Source organism: Elgaria multicarinata, chromosome 10 (assembly GCF_023053635.1).
Source record: "Elgaria multicarinata webbii isolate HBS135686 ecotype San Diego chromosome 10, rElgMul1.1.pri, whole genome shotgun sequence".
Lineage (NCBI taxonomy): Eukaryota > Metazoa > Chordata > Lepidosauria > Squamata > Anguidae > Elgaria > Elgaria multicarinata.
In genome coordinates, this window is record NC_086180.1 from 65705088 (window position 1) to 65732246 (window position 27159).

General features: G+C 39.1%; 2 protein-coding genes across 2 annotated transcripts in view; both read right to left on the bottom strand.

Moving 5' to 3' along the window:
- TENM3 (teneurin transmembrane protein 3) overlaps positions 1-24330 on the bottom strand; it is a 177359-nt gene extending 153029 nt beyond the window's left edge. The window contains exons 1-2 of the mRNA XM_063136114.1: positions 24093-24330; positions 5359-5597 (exon numbers count right to left, since the gene is read on the bottom strand). Coding sequence (XP_062992184.1) covers positions 5359-5530 — 172 coding nt within the window. The 5' untranslated portion in view covers positions 5531-5597; positions 24093-24330. The remainder of the gene's footprint in view (positions 1-5358; positions 5598-24092) is intronic.
- LOC134404426 (teneurin-3-like) overlaps positions 24089-27159 on the bottom strand; it is a 211603-nt gene continuing 208532 nt past the window's right edge. Inside the window, exon 5 of the mRNA XM_063135114.1 lies at positions 24089-24330. Coding sequence (XP_062991184.1) covers positions 24089-24330 — 242 coding nt within the window. The remainder of the gene's footprint in view (positions 24331-27159) is intronic.

Sequence of the window (27159 nt, forward strand, 5' to 3'; positions counted from 1 at the left end):
GTGACTACTTTCTATTTAAAAGGTCTGAGAAAAGTAACACGGAACTCCATGTAATGTGTAGCTTGCCCCTGAACTTGCTTTTGGAAGTCCATTCTTCTTTTACACATTGCTAGTCACTGCTCTTACATTCTTTCCCACAAACCTGGAATTAACTCTTGTCAGCGAGAAACTTAGTAAATATTTAATGAAGTAACTTAGTCTGAGATCACAAGATTATACATATGCAACAACAATATACTAAGAGTAGGTCACAAGAAAGAGAACAAGAGGGGTATTCTCTTTCAATTAAGATGAACAACATTTCAGGTCATCATTACCAACATTTTTACTTGAACATACATAGGCCCTTTCTATACCTAAGGATTATCCCAGGAAAACGGAAGGATTGTCCCTGCCTGCTCCCGGGATCCCCTGTGTGTCATTTGGATGAACAGGGATGATCCCGGGGGAAAAGGCAGGTGTAGAAATGGCCATATTGATTTTACAGTTTTTCACATTACACAAACATACAAATCAACCCAGCCTAACAATTTCCCTTCCAATCCAATATCAATCCTTCACCATGGGCTTTATTACACAAGGCTGACATACACTGTACCTACTTTTAGTTTTGTTGCAGAATTGAGATCCATGCACTACACAAAGGACCTTAGCTCAGTGGTAGAGCACCTGCTTTGCACGTAGAAGATCCCAGGTTCAACTCCAAGCAACTCCTAGTAGGGTTAGGAAGGAATCTTGTCTGGAACCCTGGAGAGCTGCTGCCAGTCAGTGTCAATGTCACTGAAGTAGATGGGCCAATGGTCTGATTCAGTATAAGGCAGCTTTCTATGTTTCCTGGTTTTCTGCTACATAACCTATTGGTGGCATTGTGGTATATTCGAATAGTGCAAATGCACAAGTTAAAGCAATGGCTTCTTTGCTTTCAGAAATAATACCCTGTTTTCTCTGCTCCAAAAAAGCTTATGGAAAGTGCTATTTACAAAAATAAATGAAACTGGAGCATCATGACATCATCTTAACAAACAACAACGTGTAGGGAATGACGAGCACATAATACATGCCTCATGCAGAAAAGTAAAAGAGTGGGATAACGTCAAGGGGTGGTGGAAGAACGGGACTGTTCTTCACTTAAAACCCTAGAACATGGGGAAAAGGGTTAAGATTCAGAGCTTCTTTTTAAAAGGCTGGTTCACTGAAAATTAGTATTCAGCAATATCTAAGTATGCTTAACAGTAAATTATGGTTGCTTTCTTTAAATGCCTCCTCTCACTCCTTTAAATAAAAATGTAAAAATATGTTCAACATTTTGAGAATATGTTTATGTATTCTTGTCTACATATCTAACTTACATGCTGCTGATATAAAGTATAAACAACTTTCCCCACATTTCCCCCCTTTCTGCTTCTTTCCATGTTCCGGGGATTAGGTTTTTGGCTTCATTCAAGCTACTTCTTGGTTTTGAATTCACTTTCCTATGCCCTCTTTTCCTTTTCCTTTGTTGTTCTCTTTTCTCCCTGTTGTGACCTCCTGGCTTTTTCTCATTCTCATGTTTGCTCCTTTTGTTTCCTTGCTTCCTCTTTCTTTGAATCATTGCACTACCAAAGGCGTTGTTGTCATGGAGTTCAAAGAAGGACAAGACAAACCAGTCTCTCACTACCTATCCCTCTGCCAGCTGCACAGTGGAGAGGTTGCAGAGACGAGTCTCCACTTTAGCAAACACTGTTTCCTGTCACACTATTGTAATATAGAGAAAGTAGTATTTTTGAACACATTTCCTTCACTTGAACATTTAAATAAAGTACAGAGGCTTGGCATGTTCATCCATCTTCATGTCCTTGTAGAAAACGGGCTATATCTATGCTACAAGGGATGACTGTATCAACTCTACTATTGTGCCCATTTGTTATTTATCTGGGGAAAGCGCTCTGCAAGTCTCAACCAGAATTTGCCAGATTTATTATACCATAATATACAATTTCAATGAATCTTCCAACCTTCCTTTATCGATATATATACTGGCAGATTTTTCAATACAGGTTGCAAGATGACTCTGTTGTGGCGATGAGGCTGAGCCACACTGGAAGCTAGGCCTCATCTAGAGTATTGCATCCAGTTCTGGGCTCCACAATTTAAGAAGGATGCAGACAAGCTGGAGCGTGTTCAGAGGAGGGCAACCAGGATGATCAGGGGTCTGGAAACAAAGCCCTATGAAGAGAGACTGAAGGAACTGGGCATGTTTAGCCTGGAGAAGAGAAGATTGAGGAAAGACATGAGAGCACTCTTCAAATACTTAAAAGGTTGTCACACAGAGGAGGGCCAGGATCTCTTCTCGATCATCCCAAAGTGCAGGACACGGAATAACGGGCTCAAGTTACAGGAAGCCAGATTCCGGCTGGACATCAGGAAAACTTCCTGACTGTTAGAGCAGTATGACAATGGAACCAGTTACCTAGGGAGGTTGTGGGCTCTCCCACACTAGAGGCATTCAAGAGGCAGCTGGACAACCACCTGTCAGGAATGTTTTAAGGTAGATTTCTGCATTGAGCAGGGGGTTCGACTCGATGGCCTTATAGGCCCCTTCCAACTCTACTATTCTATGATTCTAATCTAGGTCTTCAAAAGTGACTTGTCACCTAGGCTGTTCCAGCCAATGTTTCTATCCATCATTTATCATCCCATTTCTTTGTTTAAAGCCTGCTGTTATGAAACAGCTAAATAAAATGGAAGAGCATTTCAATTTCATATTAAGTAACCCACACTGAATTATACTTGGATGGCCTATTAGAATTTTGATATTACATCTGAAGAGATGGGAAAACCACATATATGAGAGAATTTAATCCGTTAACTACTTTATGGACCCCCAGACCTCCAAAAGTGTGTCCCTGAGTGCCAGATTTTACATTTATGTTGCTGAGTTAGCTGAAATATCCATAATATCACCAGTACATGAAGAGCTCTCTCTTGAATACTTAGGGAAGGCAACTCCTGTGTATTGTTTATTTCAGCAGGTATATGAACTAGTTATTTGTGATGCAATGCAGCACAATTATACCTGTTCTGTACAAAATCAAATTGTATTAAATCTAGGTCTTGGCTTCTGGAAATTTCTGCATGAGGTAATAAAACGAGATAGGTGCCACCCTCACACCTATAGAAGCTGTCCAGAATGGTGACAGGTCAGTGTATTTTACCACACTTGAGGGCAGCAGGCTATTTTAGGGGGAGCACTGCAGGCCACATGGCACACACAGGTCTGCCCTCTAACATTTTGCCACTGATACACACCCCTCCGTATCTGCTGGTTGAGGCAACCGGCTCTCTTCCTAATGGTGTGAGCAGACTTGATTAAATGGAGAAAGTTCATAGAAAAAATTCTCCATATTTTCAAAATATATTTTCAAACTTTCTGACACATATAACTGTTTCCACAAATAAATATTCATTTCACTCTGCATGGAAGTACTGGAACACATTGAACACTATACTTGTCTTGTTCTCTACCTGTCATTTTATTTCATGATACTACAAGTTCTCATTCTTCATCAGCTCTATCTTTGACTTTGAATATGGACAACATCAATGTTCAAAGGGCAGCTTCACATGGGTGCTTTGGGATTATTTTCTCTCATCACCTTATGGAAAGATATATTTATTTATTTGGTAGCACACTTCTACGTATCATACCTTTTGATTCTTTTAAGTGCAATTGCTTTTTACATGTTAATGGAAATATATAGGAGGTGTTCGCATTTGTGTCCACTAATCTGTGTGATAAAAATGCCAGAGAGAGTAAATACAGTTAAAATACACTATATTTTAACTTTGTGACTTCAGTTAACTGAAGCAGCACCATTATTATCTGAACAATAACTGACAACCTTTAAAACCTTCCAGCTAAAGAAAATCCTTCAGTTAACCTATAAAATTAAAGCCTCACTAATTATAAAAACACATTGACATAATTTAACACCTTTTTAACTAAACACAATTAAATGAGGGCTTTAAACTGTATTATTTATGATTCCATATATGTTACATTTTGGGTCACAATCCAACCCACACATTATTAAAATCACCATGTATTTGAAAGTAACGATACTAAAATGTGCATAACTATGGTTTGGAATGCAATCTTACTTATTTTATACATGTGATCTCTTTGCCCTGAAATTCTGCAGTATCCATGGCTATATCTCTAAATAAAACACAAACGGATTACAGTAATGACACTACTGCTTATAGATTGTGTATAGACTGTGACTGAAGACTTTGGACCTTACAGTGGTTTTCACCCTAATAAGCTCCATACAGGCATATATTGATTGTACTGAAACACAATGCATACACCAGATCCAGCAACAAATCTAACTATCATACAAAGCAGAAACTATGAATATAATTCCCATTAAAATCCTTTGGTTTTCCTGGGCAACCACGAGGCTGGCAACACCGTCACGGGAACCTTATTCCATCAGCAGGGAAGGGGAATTTCTTCTTTTTTTGCTTTATCTGAAAGCTTCAGCATCTACAAGGGCCCATTTCAAAATTTTCTTCAGTATAGTACTGTGGCTTGGATTGAAATTTAACCACTGCATTTCAACACAGGCTATTAACATTTCAGGATTATGAAGGCTTTGGGGTTTGAATGAACCTTTAAATCTAAGTATAATTTTTCATTAGGATCTGAGATATTTTGGTATGGCCACTGAAATTTGACTTTTCACCGGTGTGCCTACAGATATGTAACAATGGTGGACTACAGTTATAATATACCCATTGCATCATAGAATTTTAGAATTAAATAGTTCCATAGCAACTTTAGAATACACACATTCATGATTTTATTCTTCATTAAAATGAGGGCACTGTTCAGAGCGTGGAAATAAAATCCAAAATTCTATAGTATTATTAGAATTAAATAACTATCTGCTGCTCATAATTTATGCATAAATAACACTTTTAAAATGTGAAAAACTGAAGGCTTTTTTAAGAAACAAATTCTTTGTATGACTTTTCCTACTTCCTTTTTTATGTACTATACTTTTTAATGTAGGCATGATAGCTGAATTATGACTTTATCCTCCTAAAAAAGAAAGGCAGTGCATTTCTAAATTATAGTTCAGTTTTTTAAAATGGCATTTCACTTTGCCATTTTGCAGGAAAATGCTTACAAAATACAGATATTTTCTATTCCATCTGAAGAAGTTTTAATTAAATTGCTCTCATGGCCTTTATTTTTTCCAGGAGTTGATAAAAAGACAGCTGTATATTATGCAGTTTGGCACTGTCCATATATAACCAGCAAAACAGGCATACAGATTTATGATTACAATAATCATAAAAATCCAAGCTTACCTATAAAATAAGATAGAAGTATTGCAAGTAGCACTGAGACCCCTACAGCACAGAGTGCTGTACATTTCCAGCTACAATACTTTGAAGACTTCTTAAATTTAAAAGCACTTCTTGATAAGGTATTCCTAGGTAGTGGTCGTGTAGGAGGGGAATAAACAGAGCCGGATGCCATCGTGTAACCCGGTGTTGCAGTACTGAACAGTGGTGTTGTCCCTGTTCCTGTTTTGAATAGGAAATGCCTGCAAAAAACAAAAAGATATATTAAAAATAATCACAAATTATTAATTAAATTAAATTATTAATTAAATTTATATACCGCCCCATAGCCGACGCTCTCTGGGCGGTTTACAAAGGTTATAAACAGTGAACATTAAAAAGTATACAAAATTTAAAACCATCAAAAATATATAAGAAAATATAAAACAACAATATGCATTTAAACAACAACAGTTCTAGGGTCCATTAAAAACAAACAAACTTAGCATATGTTGTTAAATGCTGTAAAATGCCTGGGAGAAGAGAAAAGTCTTGACATGGCGCCGAAAATATAACAATGTTGGCGCCAGGCGAGCCTCATCGAGGAGATCATGCCATAATTGGGGGGCCACCACTGAAAAGGCCCTCTCCGTTGTTGCCATCCTCTGAGCTTCCCTCAGAGTAGGCACTTGGAGGAGGACCTTAGATGTTGAGCGTAGTGTATGGTTAGGTTCATGTCGGGAGAGGCGTTCCGTCAGGTATTGTGGTCCCAAGCTGTGTGTGAAAGAACGGTAATGACACTTCTGTCTTATTGTGTAATTGTTCATATCCTTCTATGTAGCTTGTTAAAATTTATTCAGATATGAGAATTTTAAACCATGATGTACAGGTGATGCAGATGTCAACTGCTCGATGGAGAAGAGTTACTTGGAATCAGCCCCATTAGGTGATTGGTGCTGTCAATTCTACCAGTATGACCATCTGATTTATGGTACAAGCCTCTGGTTCAAAAGTGAGAAAAATATTAATAACGTATTTCAGCTGATAACAAGTACTTTATTAAAGTACTGGCAACCATATGCATTGTGTGTATTGTTAGGCTTTATTAAACAATACACAGCATATATGGTCATGTAAAACTTTATTTATTTATAAGATAAATCCTGCTAAAGCTTATACTAAAGCACTAGAATACAAGGACTCTGTTGAGTGTTTTCTATATAACATCTGTGCAATACTGGAGCTGTTGCTGATCCTCACGCCCTGTGTCTTATTCTACTATCTGCTACCTGACTCATGGCATGCCTACTAAAAATGTCACAAAGCACCATTCAGTGCGTTCTTATGACAATAGCACTGCTACTTTCCCTGCAAAGTAACTGCACACAATTGCTGTGGGTAAGAATTGCTGTTTGGCAACAATTACAGTAAGCAGCCTGAATGCTGGAAAACAGTGATCTATGAAGACCAGGTTTGTTTGCTGAACTCATGCATGAATCTACACACACAGGAGAGGTAGTGTCTGGAAAAACTCTTGCTCTCCTTGTGATTCTTACAAGTTTCTTAGGGGAAAAGCTTTGTTTTTATTCAAGAGATTCCAAATTAGTCAATCTTAGGCCACTTTGAGAATGTAAATTATTATTTGAAGATGGGGAGAAGAGAATGGATTGCTTTCCTATTTTAAGCATTTTTTATAGAAATCAGTTTTATACCAGCTCCTACATGGTATATCACATATTTTGTAAGAGAAAGGTAGTAGATTTTTTTTAAAGCAAGCCTTTACAGAGTTAATTCTACAGAATGAAAAATGTCTGCATAATTGTAGTGGTTGAGCATTTTTCTCAAGTACGAGACAACGTTAGAAAGATTTCATAGGTTACAAGGGCATATCTGTGTATGAGTTTGGAGGATGTCTATACGTAGATTACAATGGCTGACAATGGAACCTATATAGTTTCTGTATGCATATGTGGTGGACATGATGGCCAGGGCTGCCAAACCATCGCACTCCAGCACACTTACACTCAGCAAAGCCTTACATTATTACACATAATGAGATACGTATACATTTTCTGCAAATTCCTACATGGACATGCTACCATGTAGGAATGTTATAAAATGTTCAATAACTTAACATTAGTAAAGTCTCAGACTTCATATAACATGGCACTGAGGTTTAATTTCAAGATCTTTTTCATCCTCCTGCTAAAAATAGAAGTGCTTTTAAAGAGCAACCATTTACAGATCAGCTAGAAAACCTCAGGGGAGGGAGGAAAACACAAAGAAAGAGGCAGAAACTTCCTTAACAGAAATCTGTGATTCAACATGTGTTAAACAATCCCTATTTTGCCCTTAAATTTTAATGAGAGATATTGCCACAAACATTCATTGCTCACAGTCAGGTCACACATTGAGTGTGAATGAGACACAGATGACCCTTATCTTGCTCAAAGGTGTTTCTTCTCAATGTGATCTCTTCTAAATTAAGAATGTGAAGGCTGTGGTTCTAAGACACAAGAAGAGTTTTTAGAACGCATTAGTTTCTTTAAGGCAGGGGTGTGCAACTAAGTTGAGGTGGGTGGATGACCCCATCCAACATCAAGGGTGGGACCGCGCTCCTGAAATCATTTGATTCCCAGATAACATGCTGCAATGTCCTGTGCATTATCCTGGATCTTTAAATCAATAGATATAGCATCTACAAAAAACACAGCCGAGTTCAGTGCAATCCTATTCATATCTATTCATAAGCAAGCCCCATTGGGTGCAATGAGACTACACCTTGGTATGTGTAGAAGCAATATTTATTATTATATTGGTGAAGATTTTATTTTATTTTCTGTACATATACATTGCCCTTTGTGCCTTAATCCTTGCTGTAATTGTAGGTTACTGTAGTGGTTAAAAATAGAAAATGTAATAAAGTTTTAAAATATTAATTTTTTTTATTAAAAACATTTTAAATTCACATTTACTGCCAAATAGTTGTGCATTTGATTGCTGCCTCGAGCTAGATCATGAGCATGTTTGCTCAGAAGTAGTTTGTTGGGACTTACTTCCAAGTAAGTATGAGATTCCATCAAAAGGGAAGAGGCGCTCCTTATGCACACAATTTGTGTGTGTGTGGTTTAACACATTCACCCAAACATACATGTGATTAGGTTGTTAATGCTGGTAAGTGACAGCACCCTAAAGCTCTATTCTTTCATCCACAAATGCTGGGAAAGTGCTTAAAGGGAACGTAAGGGAAAGGGAGAAATGGCTGTCACATTTTGAGGATAGCCATTCCAAACTTCATCCATGCTCATGGGCATATTCAAGATGAGGCAAGGATGATAATTTACCCCATGTGGATGAGCCATATTTTCCATATTCCTAGCTTTCATTTAAAAAGAAAATAACAGTCTCTAGCCCTTGCAAAACCCGAGATATGACGCAAAATGTGCAGCCATCATTTCACTCATTTTATGAGAAACTAGCCTGCTTCTACCTTTTAGTGTTTTTAGCCAATGAATACAGTCACAGCAATGATTAACACAGCCATATGGGTGTGTTAATGCTTTTTGGGATCTTCTCTATTAGGAAGTAACTGCACCATGTTAGGAAGTAATTGCAAATATATTTTTTAGAAATCCAGGAGTTTTGTGTACCTAGGTTTGGGCAAACCTAGCTATACAAAAAAACAAAAGGTAGCAGCAAAGATATGATCTCACTCAGGTCTTGTTAATATTTTTTCTGAGCTTATAAACATTAAAAAACACACATGTGACGTGTGCAGATGGAAGTTCATCACTATAATACCCATATTGCATGCAGGACGCAGGGCTCTGGCTGAAGAAATGTGGGTTACACAAGACTTGCAAAGTAGCCCAGTGTTGTTATTTCCATTATGCAGAGGTGTGTGTGTTAGTGTATGACAACTCTGCAGCATAGTCCAGTGTTCACAGGTGTGCGCAAGGGGTATACCAGGTGTGCCCAGGCACACCTTAATGTCTCAAGCAATAAGCACCAAATGGGGGTGGGTGGGTTTGAGTAGGGATCCAGAGGGCGATCCAGATGCAGCAGGAATGTTCTTCCTCTGCCCTCTGGCTGCTCCGCTGCCCCAACAGCACGCTGTTGCTCCCAGCAGCAGAAGCGAAAAGGAATCGCTCTGCCGGGAGCCTCTCTGCCAGAAACCACACTTCAAAGAGGCCAGGAGGAAGAGTCCCGAACTCTAATACTGCTTCTTAAGCCCATCCTCCGGCCAGTGTCACTACAAAGTCTGACCAATGCTGGAGCTTGAGGAGTGTCGCCTAATTCCCCCCCCCCATCTGCAACGGCCCTTTCGTGGTCAGTCAAGCTGAATGCAGAGTAGGGCTACAGTGTCTACAGTGTTTAATAAATAAATGAATAAAAATAATATCCTTTATTATTGAGTACCCAATAAATGTTCACCTTTAAAAAAACAAACCCCTGGGTGCACACACTAATGAAATGTGCTACGCTTGCCTATGCCAGTGTTGTTGGTGTTTTAGGGAAATGCAGATAGGTATGATGCTAAGCAACAAAACCCGCACATAAGGAACATGCATAGGTGTGCTATAGTGGTGTCTGCTATGCGTGCAAATTACAACCACTAACTTCTGTGCAGCTTTACCCTCCCCACCCCCCAGAAAAATTCCTGCAGTGTGACAGAATAGAGGAATGCAGTGCCAAAGAAGTAGAAAAACCTCTACCGCTCATGAAAATCTGGCACACAAATTTCTCTGGATCATAAATATATCATGCAGTACTTGACTTCATGTTGGTGTAAACAGTAATCATCTAAAAATTGCAGCAGAAGATTTAGACTTTTGATAATTGCATATCATCATTTCAAAATTGATTATTTTACAGGTATTTATTTGATTTGATCACGAAGTGGCATATTTAAGCAAAATCCTATGGAAAAGTGCCAGACATTTCAGTAAATAGTGTTATAAAGGATGAATAATTTATTTAAAAACAAAAATGTCTTAGTTTTTATGATTTCAGAATAGATGTTTATGTTCATATATTTCACTTCTTGAGCAGAATCATGTTTGTATCCAGCAAAGATAAATCAATAATACCTCTGCAATATTTTGAAGTGTTTTTCTAGTTACCAGCAGCAGCATGAGCAACTAAATGGAGCTATGAATCAAAAGTTAGCAATTACTTTATAAGTGTAAACAGCTATTCAATTACCTTTTTTTATATATAAAAAGAGTGATCTTGTCTAGAGACACAAAACGTGCTCAATAAAACATAACAGAATATAAGACCTTATTTAGGGGGGGAACACAAAATTGCATGGCACCTTAAATAATAGCCGTTTTATTGTGGCATGACTTTTTAATATCAACAGGAATAACATGTGAAATCTTTATGGATGAAGTGTTAGGAATGCGAGAAGCTGCCTAATACTGTGACAGACCATTGGTTAATCTACCTCGGTGTTGTCGGCTGACTGGCAGTGTCAGCAGCTCTCCAGACTTCCAGGCCAAAGTCTTTTTCAGCCCTACGTGGAGATACCTGGGTGTTTTGAGATTTCAGGACTTTTTGCTGCAACAGACTAGCACAGCTATCCTTCTGGAAAGACGTACTTCGATTTCACACAAAATACAATGCTGATGCCTATTCTTACTGGCATTCTGCTACATATTTTTAAAGAATCCTGTAGAAGTAGTATAATTACAAGCAGGATATTACATTTTGCGCCTCTCTCTTTGGAAACACAAAACTGAGGGAATCCAGTTCAAGCTCCTTAGCAGAGAACCATGATAGAAAACAAGTAAAAGCAACAACAAAAACCACACCAATGCACAAGATGAGACAGTTCAGAAGTAGGGTAGTAAAATCAAATTAACTGGAAACAACATCTTTGAAAGAACTAGGGGCAGCTTGTAAATCCAGCCAAAGGCAGTATAGCTCAGACCACCAACTGGAAACCTTACAAAATAAATATCAGCCACATTAAAGAGAGACATTTATCCGTCCGTGCGAGGATAAGTCAGAAACAGTTTCTTATATGAGAGGGTTGAGTTAAAAGTAGCCAATAATAGCATTTTATGTATTGTGAAAAAGCCACTGAAATCCCTACCCAGAAAATTAATTCAACGTAAGAGTGAAATCATAAAACTATCTGATGTCTACTCTGAACTTCAGTGTGTAATAATGGATAGTTTCCCCATCAACTTCATATAGTTTTGTGGACAAAGATAGTTGGAAACAGTTTTTTAAAACCATTTATTTTCATTAAAATGTGAGAAAAACTAACTCTTAACAATAAGATTGATGATTTTAGCTTAGAGTAGGGATAACTATCTGCTGGTTCACTGACAGCAGCTAGCTGGTCAGCTAGGTTCATCCAGTCCCCAATCCCCAGGTACTACTAGGAGGACTGATGAATCACAACCTGCTTTTTATTTGGGCAGGGCCCTCCCCAAGCGACTTGCTCAGGGGGTCATATGAGAATTGTACCCCATTCCAAGTTAGCACTGTTCCTTACAGCCTAGAATTTAAAGATGGTCCACTGGCCTCTGCAGTGATGGAAGGCATCTTTTTTTCCTCACTTCAATGGGGGCTTGCTACGGCAGCTGTGCAGCCTCACATACTGACTTCTTCCTGTGCAGCAGAGTTTTCGAAATGAATTATTTCAGGGGTTATGCTGCTCAAGACCAAAAACAGCACACAGGGCCCTGCTTCTGCCAAAGACGCATCTTCCTATATCCAATGTGAAAGAAGAGGAGACGATACCCTAGCTTTTCCCAACCAGGTTCCCTCCAGATGCGTTGAACTACATATCCCATCAGCCCTGACCATTGGCCATGCTGGGTGGGGCTGATCAGAGTGTTAATCCAGAACATCTGGAGAGCATCAGGTTGGGAAAGGCTGCCATGGAGTCTTCTCTCACTGAAGTGAAATAGTGGATCACTATCTCACTCTGGGAGAAGTGCCTGCCAAGACAGCAGGATACTTGTCTGGCTAAGCTGCTAATGGGAATAATGTCATCAGCAAGAGATTCTACAAAGATGTAAGTATTATAACCCTATAGTTTCATGTTATCACAAATGTCTACATTTGTTGGTCCAAAGCAGTTGGATCATCATGAAACAGAATACAGAACAAACTGGGATTGTGACTGTAGAAGAAGCCAAGCCTTCTCAGAAGCTCCCTGAGGCTCTGGAAAGCACTACCAGATGAGGTATGCATTAGAAGAAATATGCCCTGCAATGTTATTAGAGAAAAATGCCTTGCAATGGTTCCTAAACATTAGCATAAGATAATGCTAATGTTCCAAAAGAACTGCAAGGCATACCTTTTCGGCAAAGTTTTGGAATTTCAATTGTGGTATTACATTATTTATATCTCCTCCTGTAGATTGGATTTGCTGCTGTTTTCTGCATTAACTGTAGATTTCCTGGATTTTTAAATTAAAAATTTAACTTATGTTTCTAAACTGCTTCAAATGATGGGGGAGCAGCAGTAGCTTTTTTTTCTTTTTCTTTTACAATAACTGAATCAGTAATTACTTGTTCTAGACTCCAGCACAAATGTCTGGAGCCCTCAGCTAGGCATTGGCGTCCCATGCAGGTTTGGCGTCCCATGCAGGTAACACAGCATAGCAAAAACTAAAAGGCACCCATGTTTTAAAGGGCTCATGGTGCAATATATGTTTTATTTCATAGAGGAATATGTACTACATGAGAAATATGGAGGAACGCCAGCAGTGGGAATGGGCAGTGGATGGGTCACCCATTTTCTTTTTTTCTCTTTTTCTGCCACTCCCTCTTCTTTATCATGCAATGGGCTGCCAGGGAAGGGCATACAAGGTCTGAACAGATTGCATGCAGAGAACTTTTGAAAATAGTTCAGGGGACACTTGCAGGTTATGAAGGTCCCCCACTCTCTCACTTCTTAAAAAAACTTCTTGACAGTGAACTTGCAAGAAAAAATAGTTACATCAGAGAATAAAATGCATACTGAGAGCTAATCACTAGAGGAAGATTGCAAAAGAAAACTTATTTCAGTAGTTTGATCATATTTTTGAAAGGATGTTGGTGTGGATGTATTTTGGTAGGCCCAGTTTCTGAAGGGGCCTACCAAAATATATTATTATTATCATCATCATCATCATTTATATACCACCCCATAGCTGAAGCTCTCTGGGTCAATGAATCATTGACTCATTTTGTGCTGATATGTCTATTATTTCCTTTCCAGGTTGCAATTTCCAGGTCATTAAAACAGATAAAGAATTAGAGACATATAGACATTTCAGATTTACCTCAAACTAACCTAAGAAAATGGATGCACAAAATGCACAAAAGAAAATGGATGCACAAAAATGCCAAAATCCTATTGTTGCATATCACAAAGCATCAACAAGTGATCAGAGGCAGTATCTCAACACTAGGGCATATTTATGGCTGGCATGGCACCATATCAAGATGCATAATGACCCTTTAAATTCTCAGATGCAACAGATGCCTCAGGACCGTCCATCCTGCTTATTGTGTAGCACCTCTGGAATCCTGCTTGTTATAGCAGTTGTGGGATGAAACCATACAACCAGTCTAGAAGAGGAACAGGTGAGATAAGCCATGGCTTCCTTCTCTCATGGTGCATAAGAGACAAAGGTGTAGTTGGATTTTAAGCAAACAAATTGGCAATCCTGGAAATTATATTGACAGCAATTAATGCAAGGCTTTGTCAGGGGCAGGGATTGTTCTGGATTGTTATTTTGCAAGTATGGTAGATGTGAATACTTTTGTCCTCTGGATTTCATTTAGCAAAGTTACTGACCAGAAGCAAGTAACATGTGTTAAGAATATGTACATTACATTTTAGTGAGTATATAGGGTACAAGAGATTATCACCTTTTGCTATAGCTGCAAGCAAATATAACTACCTAGAATCCAAGAATAAAAGATTCTTCACCTCCCAAGATAAAGTAAAGCAAAAACGCAAAGAACATATACAATAGTTGGGTCATTTAAAAATAAATAGAGAAGTATCATTGTTACAGGAGAAAAGCAGAGATTTAGGCATGACCTCATATTACCATTAGCAGAGGTGGCTGCTGTCACCTGAAGAATGCGATTACAATGGCTTGTCCAGAAATGCAAAGATAATGGGGTGAATAGCGTACAGGTCTTGTCTGATAGCTGTAACTATACTAGACTTTCTGTACAGAAAGGGGAAACCCTGATTGTTTCGCTACTTGGCTCTTCTCTGTAGCTAAAACTCAACAATAATGAATGACTTGGTCATATTTACAATATTGCCATCTAATAAATCTGCGAAGAGAACCCAATTTAGATTAAAAACAGGATAGGCATGAAAAGCAGTGATCTGATTCTATAACATGTAATTACACATACAAATGGCCCCGAAGCAGCAGGCAAGGCAGCTGGAACACTCTGCTTAGCAGGTGAGCTGTATCTTACCATCTGGGGACTGGCTCTGCATTGCTGCCTGCTGCTGTTTGGCTACAGCTTCAGCTGTGGGAGATGCTGGCATCACCATCAATAGCGGAGAGCCTTTCCCAGGGCTGACTTTTAACTTGAGCCAATTGTGTTTTATTCCTGGGGAAGGCCTTTATCTGCTGGGCCCAACTTGGGGCACCGGAGTCGCCACAAGGGCAAGGGCCACTCCTCCAACACCTGGCTGACTGGTTTTTGGAGTGGGAGTTAGTTTCCCTCTTAGGGGGTGAAGGAGAGGATATGGAGCAACATGGGCGAATTGGTGTGGTTGCAGGTATGGTATTGGACGATGGGCTAACCAGGTATGGGGAATATGGCCTAGACAGTTAACCGTTGTGCTGTGCTCTAGCCATCCTCCCACCAGGAAGTTTGCTTACCCTATTAGGCTGCTTTCAACTGTTGAGATGCTGCTTTTCAATGCCAGATTGGTTTATGAGGACCCCCTGGCAGTTTCTGTGGGATTTATACTGTATTTTATATCATGTTTTTCTACTGTTGTTTTATACTTTGAATGGTTTTAATTTTTGTGAACCGCCCAGAGAGCTTCAGCTATTGGGCGGTATAGAAATGCAATAAATAAATAAATATATAAATGTCAATATTCACATTGAGGGGGCCTTATCTGGGGAAGGTCAGGACATCATGTTCCTCATGACAACCATTGGAGTGTCCCAAGATGTCATTGGCCCATCAATATAATAGGGCACACTCTAGCTTTGCTTTTTGCAGCCAGCCATGGAGAAAGTGATCTTGTATTAGGCCCTTTGTCATGGTCATGTCACCTGGTGTTGAGGTTTAGACCCATGGCACGTATTCCATTCTGCAAGGGTGGGGGGCTATTGAGTGTCTCTCTATGTGTGAGCTAGATGATCTTTGAAGTCCCTTCCAACTCTACGAATCTAATATGGTCTGCTAATTTTTCTGGTTGGTTTATAGAGGGCTCGGGAGGGGAGAGGATTTCTGGCTGGCTCTTCTGTTAAAGCCTTGGTTGATCTGCGCAATGTGGAAATGACCTGGTTGGCTGACACAATTGATTTCTCCTGAAAGCCTTCTCCAGATTAGTAGAGCCCATATAGCTCCATGATACACTAAAGTAGACAGTGATGAAGTAGGGTGGGTGATGGCTTGAGCCTAAATGGGGTGGGGACTCCTAGTGAATAAAACTGGACACTGGTACATGCCCATATTCAAGCTTATTTTGGGGGTGGTGAAGGCAGAGAAGAAACTTTACTTCTCTGCCTCCATTGCATTCTCTCCATGCCATCCAGGTGTGCTTTTTAGGGTTGTTTGGAGCGTATGATATGCTCTCCATAAGGACGTTGTGCAACCGTAAGATGTCTGCTGTGACATGCTTCTGAGACATTTCCAAGGTAACATTTCTTTTGTTTGGACTTGACTCTATTGTAATAGCAGGTGAATCAGGTGAGGTAGCCAGAGCACAGTCTAGTCCAGTTGCATTGGATGAGTTCCAGTTGGTAAAATTTGAATTGACAAGGTTTGTGTGACTGTCCTTGTCCCTTGTGGCTTACTAAAACTGACAAGGAGGGAAACTGCAATTTGGGCTGGGAAAATTATTAATGCCTCTTTGTGAGAGTGAGTAGTCTTGGGCCATCTGAAAGAGGAGTCAGTAAAACCACTCCTAAAGAAATCCTCTCTGGACCCAGATGATCTTAACACATTTTAGCTGATGGCGAATATTATTTTCTTATACAAAATCTATGAACAGGTGGTTGCCAACCAGCTTCATACACTCTTGGGCCCTTTCTACACCTAAGGGTTATCCCATGAAAATGGAAGGATCGTCCCTGCTTGCTCCCGGGATCCCCCGTGTGGCATTTGGATGGACACTGGGATGATCCAGGGGGAAAAGGCAGGTGTAGAAACAGCCTTGGATGAGACTAATTATCTGGGTCCATTTCAGCTGGGATTCTGGTATGGAAACTGCCTTAGTCACCCTGTACGATGGCCTATGCTAGAGAGAGATGGGGAAGTGTTCCTCTGCTGATTCTGCTTAATCTTGGCTTAATCTCTCAGCGCCTTTCCATATCATGAATTACAATATTCTTCTGGGGCAACTGTCTGAGCTGGGAGAGGGGGTGGGGGTACTACATTGCAGTGATTTTTCTCCTAGTTGAAAGGTGCTTGAGAAATATTTCTCAGCCCATGAATTCACTAGTATGAGGTTCCACTGGGCTGATTTTGTCTCCCATGCAATTTAACATCTACATGAAATCATTAATGAGGTCATCCAGAATTTTGTAGAGCATTGTCATCAGTATGCTGATGACACGTAGCTCTGTTTTTCCTTTTTATCTTCATCAGGTAAGACTGTGAATGTGCTAGAACCATGTCTGGCTGTGACAATGGACTGGATGAGAAATAATAAACTGAAAACTCAATCCAGACAAGACTGAGATGCTGTTAGTAGGTGGTTCTTCTGACATGATGGTGGGTGTTCAACCTGTTGTGGATGGAGATGCACTCTCTCTGAAGGATCAAGTTCGTAGCCTAGGTTACAGTGGCCTCAGTGGCATGGAATGCATTTTATCAGCTTCGCCTAGTAGCCCAGCTATGCCCCTATCTGGATAGGGATAACTTGGTTGTCGTCATTATTATTATGCTCTAGTAATTGCCAGGTTAGGTTACTGCACTGTACTCTGCGTGGGGCTGCCTTTGACGATGGTTCAGAAACTGCAACTGGTGCAAACCTCAGCAGCTACATGGATAATGAGGGCCTGAAAGTCTGCACATATAGCACATATGCTGGCCTGCTTGCACTGATTGCCTATACATTTCTGAGCCCAATTCAAGGTGCTAGTTTTAACCGATAAAGGCTTATATGGATCAGGATGACAATGCCTGATATTTTTGAGAATGGTGTCTAAGAAATAAAATAATAATAAAATAAGTAAGATTAATAAACATCGTACACATTGGCATTTTCATTCATTTTATGACACACAAGTACTATGCCAACCAACTTGGCTTGAGAACAACTGCAACTTTCATGGCAGAACTGCTTTTGCAATCATTATTTAACATTAATTACACTGATATCTATTCTTAGAGAGGGCAGAAAGCATATGAACTACAGCACAAGTTCTTTAAAATGTAACATAAATGCATATGAAAACAAAAGAACAAAAGCATAATGGTTCTAGCTGTGGTGTTGTGTATTAGTGAGGCTGATAAACTACATCTTCAAGCTGATAGCATGCTGCATTCTGAAATCTATTATGTTTTTGAACTGATGGGCTATTATCTTTGGACAACGTTCACACCAGGAGGCAATCCCTGCTAGCATAATTTCAAAAACAAAAAGGTTATAAACAAGATAAATTTCACAGTTCTGTTACCTATGTTGGTATCAGCTAACCGTAATTTCACCTCATCTGCCAGGTACCTGCAACTGGCAGTTCCCATAATAAATATATATAAAACAAATGTTTATGTTTCTATTAAGTAGCAATTATGAAGGCTAATCAGTATTGTGGGATAATTGAGCTAGAGGGAACAATTTGGGGTGCAAAATATACTTACGTGCAAGATTCTTTTTAATACTGACAGCACAATCCTCTACATGTCTACTCAAAAGTAAGTCCCAATGAGATCAGTGGAGTTTACTCTTAGAAAACTGGGTATTGCAGCCTGAATATCTCAGGGTTTCTGGTTAATTTTTAATCTCTCTTCAGGCTTATTAAAATATTTCTGTATATTTTATACACAAAATAATTCTATATTTTTACTGCATTTTTACTTTCAAGAGACTACTAGAGCAAGATAAGGAGCAGGATTTATTTTTAAATGGCTAGTTAGCTATTAGGGTGAGGCAATACCCTTTCTACATGAAGAACATTATGATAGGCAGTGTGTTGAGAGGCAATTTTTCCTGAACCTGGTGCTATATAACCTTAGGGAAATGTTCCTGGACTTATATCAAACTGTTTGTGTTTTAACCTCATCATAAACACAAAGGGATGGCAATGAATTCTGAACTACAATGTAATCCTTTTTATACACTATATACAGAAAACAGAAGTAAATCATGACTAGCAATGACCCAATTTGGTCAAGTTCCTGAAAAATGAATGGAAAAATAGAGCATATGAAATTATCTTGCATGTGGCAGATCTGGGCTTTTTCTTTTTCAATGAAACACATTAAACTATCTGCTATGAAATGTTTATATACCCTTCTCCTTCCAATATATTGTACTCCCGTGGAGCGTCAGCCTTCAGGTAAATGGATTCAATGCCTCCTATAAAAGATTAATATCTGTTTTCACAGAGGCTTAATCAATATTAAAGGCAGCCGTTCCATTGGAAATCACACCAATAAAAGCCCATAATTGTCTACTAGCACAAATGCTTTATCAAGCTTGAATGACTCCTAAACCTTTCACACCCCTTGGTCTGCTTTACTGATGACTTAGGGAAGTGTATATAATAGGCAAATGTTTTGATCAAGTTTCACCTTCTTAAATGTTAGTATGTTAATTAAATGATTCAATGTGCTGAAATTTTGGCCCATCATTAATTTTTTCAATACTTTCCTCTCAAGGTAATAAAATTAGCAGATAATTAAATACAATGTCATGTTTCTAACTAATTACAGCAGAATCCTGAGAAAAGAAACAATGCAACATTAGCAAATTACTCTGAATACTGTCTCCCCACTCCACCATCTTTCATAGTGTTACTGAGCACTATCATAAATTGGCTAGCATACTAAATACAATCTCACAAGAAGTTCACAAAACCAACTAAGTGCCTCACATAATAAATTTACTTAAAGACAAAGATATTTCTCCTTATATGGACTTAGACAGAACAAGTCAATACTGGATTGTATCCAATGCTAGTCCTACTTGGGAAGGAAAGGAACCTCTCATGCAAACACTGAGTCATTACTGACTCTTGAAGGGACGCCAGCTTTCGCTGACATTTTCTTGGCAGGCCTTATAGCGGGGTGGTTTGCCGTTGCTTTCACCGGCTGTTATTACCTTTCCCCCAGCTAACTGGGTACTCATTTTACCGACCTCGGGAGGATGGAAGGCTGAGTCGACCCAAGCCGGCTGCCTGAAACCAGGGATCGAACTCAGGCCGTGGGGAGAGTTTCAACTGCAGAAACTGCTGCTTTACCACTCTGCTCCACACGAGGCTCTTAGTCCTACTTAGAGCAGACCTAATAAAATGAATGGGACTTGTGTTAGACAAACATTGATTATAACACCTGTCAGGCTGACTCTGTGCTTTCTAACACTCCAGCTGATGGCCCAACACTTTACTTGCCTCTCATGTTTCTCTTGATGCCACTGGATAATGTGCTCTAATGTCAGTGCAGATCTTGTTAGTCTTATAAGGAAGGACCAGATGCCTGGTTCTGTGCTGGCATTTTCTTCTGAATAATGTAATTTGGGGCCGAAAAATACGACCCCTATGCCTTTCATCCACTTTTGCTGATGACTCAGTTTAACCTGTTCTCACGGAGGCTCTCACAAGACTTGTAGAAAAATCCAATGTAACTGGTTAAGGTTGATGAGAAAACCTCTGGTTATTAATTCTGTGAATCATGGTCAACATCATGTAACGTCTACGAAATGATTACCTTCAAACACCACAACTACTGCTTTCATATCAGCTGACAGAATTTCAACCGCAAAACTTTTCAATAGAGTTCATACACTGACTTTGGTTCGCATGATCGCAGGATGGTTAATAAGCCACAGTGTTTTGTAAGATACCATCTACATGCCAGTCGGATTTGCATAATTACTCTTGGCCGGTGTGGCTTGTTGTGATGTCCAAACTGACTGAGGGTGATTGGTTGGGGTAGTTTAGGGTTAAACTGTCCATGGCCTGTTTTAGGGGTGCTGGGTGGTTTTTAACAAACCCAACCAACCACCCTGGTGGCTATCATAACAAGCTGCGCAAATCTGCAAATCATGCAAAACTGACCAAAATGCAACCGGTATGTGCATGGTGGTTAACAAGCCACTGTGGGTTATTAACCTCTTGTGATCATGTGAACTGGCACACGCTGACCCACTAGTGGCGCTTGAGCTTTGGAATTTTTCCAGGGAAACGTATCTTGGCCCCTCCCTGTATATTTTAGGCACTATGTCAAGAAGCTGCTGTTTAATGTACTTTTTAACTTCTGAAATGGCTAGCCTCTGGTTGTTTTATTTTTCTGCTGATTATGTTCTATCTTATCTTATACCTCTGCTGATACACTGATAGTGGCCTGTTCAGACAACATGCTAAGCCACGGTTAGACTGTTAACCCTCATGGTTAGTGAGTGTGTTTAAACCATAGCCACCATGGTTAGGAATAGTTCACACAACACGCTAAGTCATAATGTTTACCTCAAAATGCTTAACCACCATGGCTTAGCTTGTTGTATGAACAGGGTCAGTGTGTTTAATTATACTTTATATACTGTGGCTACCCTGAGTGTTCCCTATGAACAAAAAGGTGGGCTAGACATGTTTTAAATACATAAATATATACATTAACTGAACACAGATTTACTACATTATCATATTTAAGTGAAATAGTTATTAATAACAAAATTTCAAATGTAAGTAATTAACTAGACATTTATTAAGCTACAATGTAAATGTCATAAAAACATTAAGGAATGAAGTATCAATGCTTCAGAAAGAATTCTTCATAGGACAGGTTCTTAATATATTTTAATAAAGAGACTACAAATGAGCTACTCTGTTAACATTGATCAGGTAACTACAAAAGCAATTAGGACCCAATCCTATGCATGTTAGACAGGCATGTTTAGCCATGTCTGGCTTTGGAATGCTGGGAATTGTAGGACTTTTTTCTGTCTAAATGTGTATAGGGTTGCACCACTAAGTTCATATGTGAGCAGGGAGGCACAGCTGTTCATCAGAATGGTATGTGTAGGCCAGTACAACCCAGCAAGGGATCAAAAGGACTGAAATGACTAGAATTTCACTGAACTAGGTCATCAACCAGTGACTGGGTTGTAATCACTGAGCTACAGACTGCAGACAGGGGCTTACATGACAGACTGCTCCCTGACACATTAATAAATGAATGGATTCGCCCACATAAAAATACTAGATTTCAGGGAGAAGGTTCTAGCCCAGCCTCTGCCGACATCATGCCTTTCCCACCCCAGAGGAATCCTCTTCAGACGACAATCTGAAGCCTCCTTGAGCTGGATGTCCCCACGGGACAAGACACTGCCCAAATTGCGACAACAACAGCAAGCCAAATGTAAAATGAAAGTAAAATGGTTCCCTGGGAAAGGCAAAAACTATGCTCAGCTATCGTTAATAAGAAAGACATGAAAAAAATGAAAAAAGCATGCCTACATATCTATATCTAGAAAAGGATGTGTGGGACACTTGGCATGCTTAGTCCACATTAATCATCATGAGTAGGAACAAAGCTTATATAGTTCTGCCTCCCGCTTCTTGGGCTAGCCTCTTGTGGTAATAGGCTATATTGCAATGTTTACTTGTAGCCAGACTACCTAGCAATCCATTGGGGTGGATAGGTGCCTGTCTTCACCACCACAATCTACCCACACCCCTCAAGCTATGTCACAGACATGAGGGGTCATTCTGGTGAAATTTAGTTCCTACGTGTCCGGAATTTTTGTAAGCATTCAGTCGAGTTATCCCTGACCTGCAAACTGAAGTGGTACAGCCCCAATGTCTACCACTTCAGTGACAACTATGATGGTATCTCTGGCAGGTCTGCAGCTCCAGCTGCTGATCTTACCAGGGAGAGTGGAAACGTTTATCTGGAGGAGGGTTTGATGGCTGCTGTGCTGTAGGGTATCGAGAGTCTGAAGAAGGAAGGAGGAGAAATATGATGATGACGAATGTGAAAAAAGAGGAAAAAATCCTTATCGCTACCTTTAATGCCATTTAAAAGGAACACAAAGACCATTTTGTTTTGGGAAGGGGACAGTTTCATTTCCCTGCTGAATTCCAAGAGAGAAGGGCAGTTATTTAGTAAGGCTAAGAATCTCTGCTGGAAGACATTGACTGTCCTTTCACAGTCTGTCCTTTTAAGCAGTAAGCTTCATATTATCGTACTGACAAACCCTAGCTACAGCAAGAAAAAAGAAGACTGACAATATAAAAAGTGTGAAATAACTTTATAAAACATCCCTCTAGAAAGACACTTCCAAAATAAACATGCTACCTGATCCACTCTTCTAGACACATACATGTCTTTAATTGATCTTCAAACACACAAAGACCCACAGGCTTAAGCAAAGTGAGAGAAGATTACTGGGTCTCAGTGGGAAAATAGTCCTTCCATATTTTTCCACCCAGTCTTGGAAATGACAATAACTGCTATCATTTTCAGATAACACATGTTATACAGCCTGTAAAGAAGGAGGTAGTCTTCTCTCATCTTGAGACATATATAGGGGAAGATGGGAAGGCATATACTTATATTCCATCCTGTCCCATTTTGCAATGCTGAGAGCATTAGTTTCCTGCAACCATGTGCAGGTGAGTAGGCGGCTCCAAGCAAACTCTTATTTCCCAGTGCTTAGAGACCATGCAGGCCAGACTTTACACAATCAAAGCTTAGGGCTATGTAAACATTCTCAACGGGTTGCAACACAGATAGCATTTCACTGGCATTATAATTGTTGTACATCTATATGAGCTAAAAGACAACCCTCACACTCCAGATCTGTTAATGTGTTAATCATCACTCTGTGCCTAAATACACAGAGACATTTGTAACTTTAACTGGAAGTTATGGAAAAATGAAAGGTCACATAAGTACAAGGGGACATCTAGATACAAAGCAACTGCTCAGCTGAAATAACCACCAAATATGAAATAGTAAAGCTGAGAAGCAGAGAACATCTAAGTTGCTAAAAAGGTATACAAGCTTCTCTGGTAGCATGGTGTACATTCTCCTTAACTTGTATCTGTCTGCCAAGGTTGAGAAATTCTTCAGGATAACTCATACAGCAACACTAGTCATGTAGCATTAAAGTGAAACTGCTTGCCTCTAGATAATGACATCTCTGAATTACAGTGATCATGAATTTATACATCTACTACAAGAAAATATTCTAAGTGAAGAATTAAGTTACCACGTGAGCTTAGGGTACTTTGCGGCAGTACCAATATCGGCTACACTGAATTAAAGTTCCACAGTTTAAACTCTTACTAACAGAATAAGGGGAAGTATAAATTTCAGGCTTCTTAGAGATTTTGAGCAAAACTGTAGTCTTACAAGGTCCTAAAGGATTACCTGCTTTCCAGTGGCACATTACTGCCAAGGACCCAGCTGTCCTGCAGCTGGACCGACTCGGGTGTGGTTTGCAGCTCGGCGGGCAAAGCAGCCGGCGGGGCCGGACTCTGGTTCCTCCTATTTGTCAGTGAGTTTCTGTTAAGGGAGGTGATAGATGGGTGATGCTGGGCTGAATGCTGCTTGTGAGTAGGTGGTAAAGGTTGCAGGGTCGACTGGCCTTGGTTATTTGGAGGTTGCTCTGAGAAGAAAGAAAATTAAAGTTTGTTATACATCATCCTCACCTTTGCTAGAGCTCAAGCAAAAACTGAAATGAAAGTCCACCATCCAATATATTTGCATATTATTCTATTAGTTGGCTTCAATGACATTCTTTAAGAATGAGTTTACCCTTGACAGGCAAAGATCCAATTAATATACAACAGATGGTACAACTGCTTTTGGTTTTAATTTGTTTCAGCTTTTTAAAAACTGGTTTTATTAACACCTACAGAAAATAGCATCTGACAGATCCCCTAACATGCCTTTAGAACTGTTTTTAACATAATAACCCTGAAATTAAATGGGTAATTTCAGTGGAATATAAAGGTTTTTGAAATGCATATAATCCCTATAATTATCTAATGGAGGTTTTTTTTAAAGCTTTATTTAACTGCAATGAATTATTACATGCTAGTTGCTAAACAGCAGTAGACTATTCTAGTTTAGTGCATTTCAAATAACGCAGATCTGCACTATGATCTGCTAATAGATGCTAAGTATTCTTTAGCAGAAGGTCACTCTGTGAAGCAGATGTTGCTTCATGGATATTTAACAGACTGAATCACATCTGATTACGACGTCAGAAGACTCATATACTTAATGACCGTTACATCCATTAGAACACACTCAGAACAGATTTTCCAATTTCACACTATGTGGTATAACTATGTTTTAAAGCAAGTCACAGGTAATCAGAGAATCTTGCCACCACGACAATGGTATAAATATGTCATAGTTCCCAACAAAAAGTGCACTTATTACTTTAAGGCAACAGTAACCAATATTGGTTTTCACACCAGACCTTCTGGAGTTGATGAGGGGTGTTTTCCACTTTGTGTACATTACAGAAACAAATTGTAGACCTGGCTCCTCAGCACGTGTTTCTGCCATGTACACAAGGTAAGTACATGGGTTTAACTCAATTTCCTCCTGTTGATTTCAGTGGTAGCAACTTGGCTTGTATCCAATTACTTCAGCTTAAGAGAATTGTGAATTGGACTGACAGAAGTTCACAGTTTAGGCACTAGGACAATCCACAAAGTTTTCTCAGATTTTGGCATAGAAAAAGCTCCACAAAATCATATGAAGAAAAGTGTTATCATTCAGGTGGCATACAATTAATCAGCTTTGTCTTTACCAACACCAGAGGGTGTTGGTGCATATGATTAGAATTGCTATAGAAAGCTTCACAGCTAGCTACAGGATAATTTAACAGGCTAAAGCCCACAAAGGATTTTTTCAAGTCTGCTTAAAACTTTATCTGATTTAGATTAGAAGTTAATTATCAGCTGGTAGAGAATTAACTTTCGTCATTATATGAAAATACATATAAAATTATTACTTACACAACAGGAAACCCTATCTTAAGACCCTTTCTTAACACTAAATTTATCTCCTGTTTGTAGAAGAGACTCATTTTTCTCCATGTACTTCTCTTCTAATATCTAACATGTCTAGCAAAAGTCTCCTTGCTCGATACACACTGTCTTTAGTGCAAAGGTCTTATTATTTGTGCATCATCTAAAACATCAGTTCTCACTCTATTTTACAACCTACAACATCATAGCATATGTTCAGGACCAGCTGTCCATATTTTTATTTGTAGAATAAAGGGCCCAAGTCAGACGAAGAGTGAGAGGGGAACCTTGTTATCTGTGACTCCTGAGACATAGAAGCTTATTACATAAATATAATTTAAGCCTAGAGATGTAAAAATTCTGGAAATTTTTTAGCCATGGGAAAAATTGAGGTTTTCTGGAAAAAAAAACCTGAATTTTTTGGAAAAATTGGGGGAAAATGCAATATTAGCACTTTTTACAGATTGAAAGTCACTTTGTTACTTTAGGAACATAAAATGTAATTATGTCCAAGTTGGATTGGCATAAAATTATTACAGTGTATTCAAACAAGTATTACAAATTGAATTTACTTTTTTCTTTTCTTTTTTGGTAACAAATGTAGCTACAAGCGCCTGAACTATAAAGAACGCCTGAACTGTAAGGAACCTCGTTGGTTTTGCCAGTTTATGAGGAGCAGGCAAAAAAAAAAATTAAAAACAACAACAGAAGAAACTATCTACATTAGTAACAAATTATTTATGTCTCCACTAGTCTTCCACAGTGTCAAGCAGACATAAAGCACCCATTCCTATAAAAAGAACAGAGAAAGAGTGGGGACCAAGATTCAATGAATATGCATGAAATTTAATCAGATATTTTCTGAGCTATAGCTATCACTATCAATAGCAGTGCCCCCTAGAGGCAGAAATGCATCTTGCTCTTGCATTTGAGACTTGTAGTCTCAGTTTGCAGCCTAGGACTTGCTTGTCCTTGGTGCACAGAAATTGTAATAATCTGATACTGTACATAGCTTGTAGACATCATTTAGAGAAGTAAATACATGAACACCTTGTCTTAAACATTTTATTCATCATGCTAAAATAAAATATTCCATAATCCATTTTTCTTCATTTTTTCATTTTTCGGAAAAAAACAAAACAGGCTTCAGGAAAAAATGGGGTAAAAACAGATTTTCCAGGCCTTCACATCTCTACTGAAGCCTTAGAGGTAATTTTAAATTTTATTTAGAATGACGATAAACTCAATCTACTGAAACTACCAATTCCCAGATAGGAAACCTAACATTGAAATCTTATACCTGTCTACACAAAAAAAAGTGCAGGTGGGTTCAAAGGGCCTTACTGTACCCACTTATTTGGAAATGCATAGGATTGCACTTTAAACGTATCTATGCTGGAGTTTTCACCCTTAGACAGTGCCTATACCTTTCTCTTCCATTCGTGGGTCTA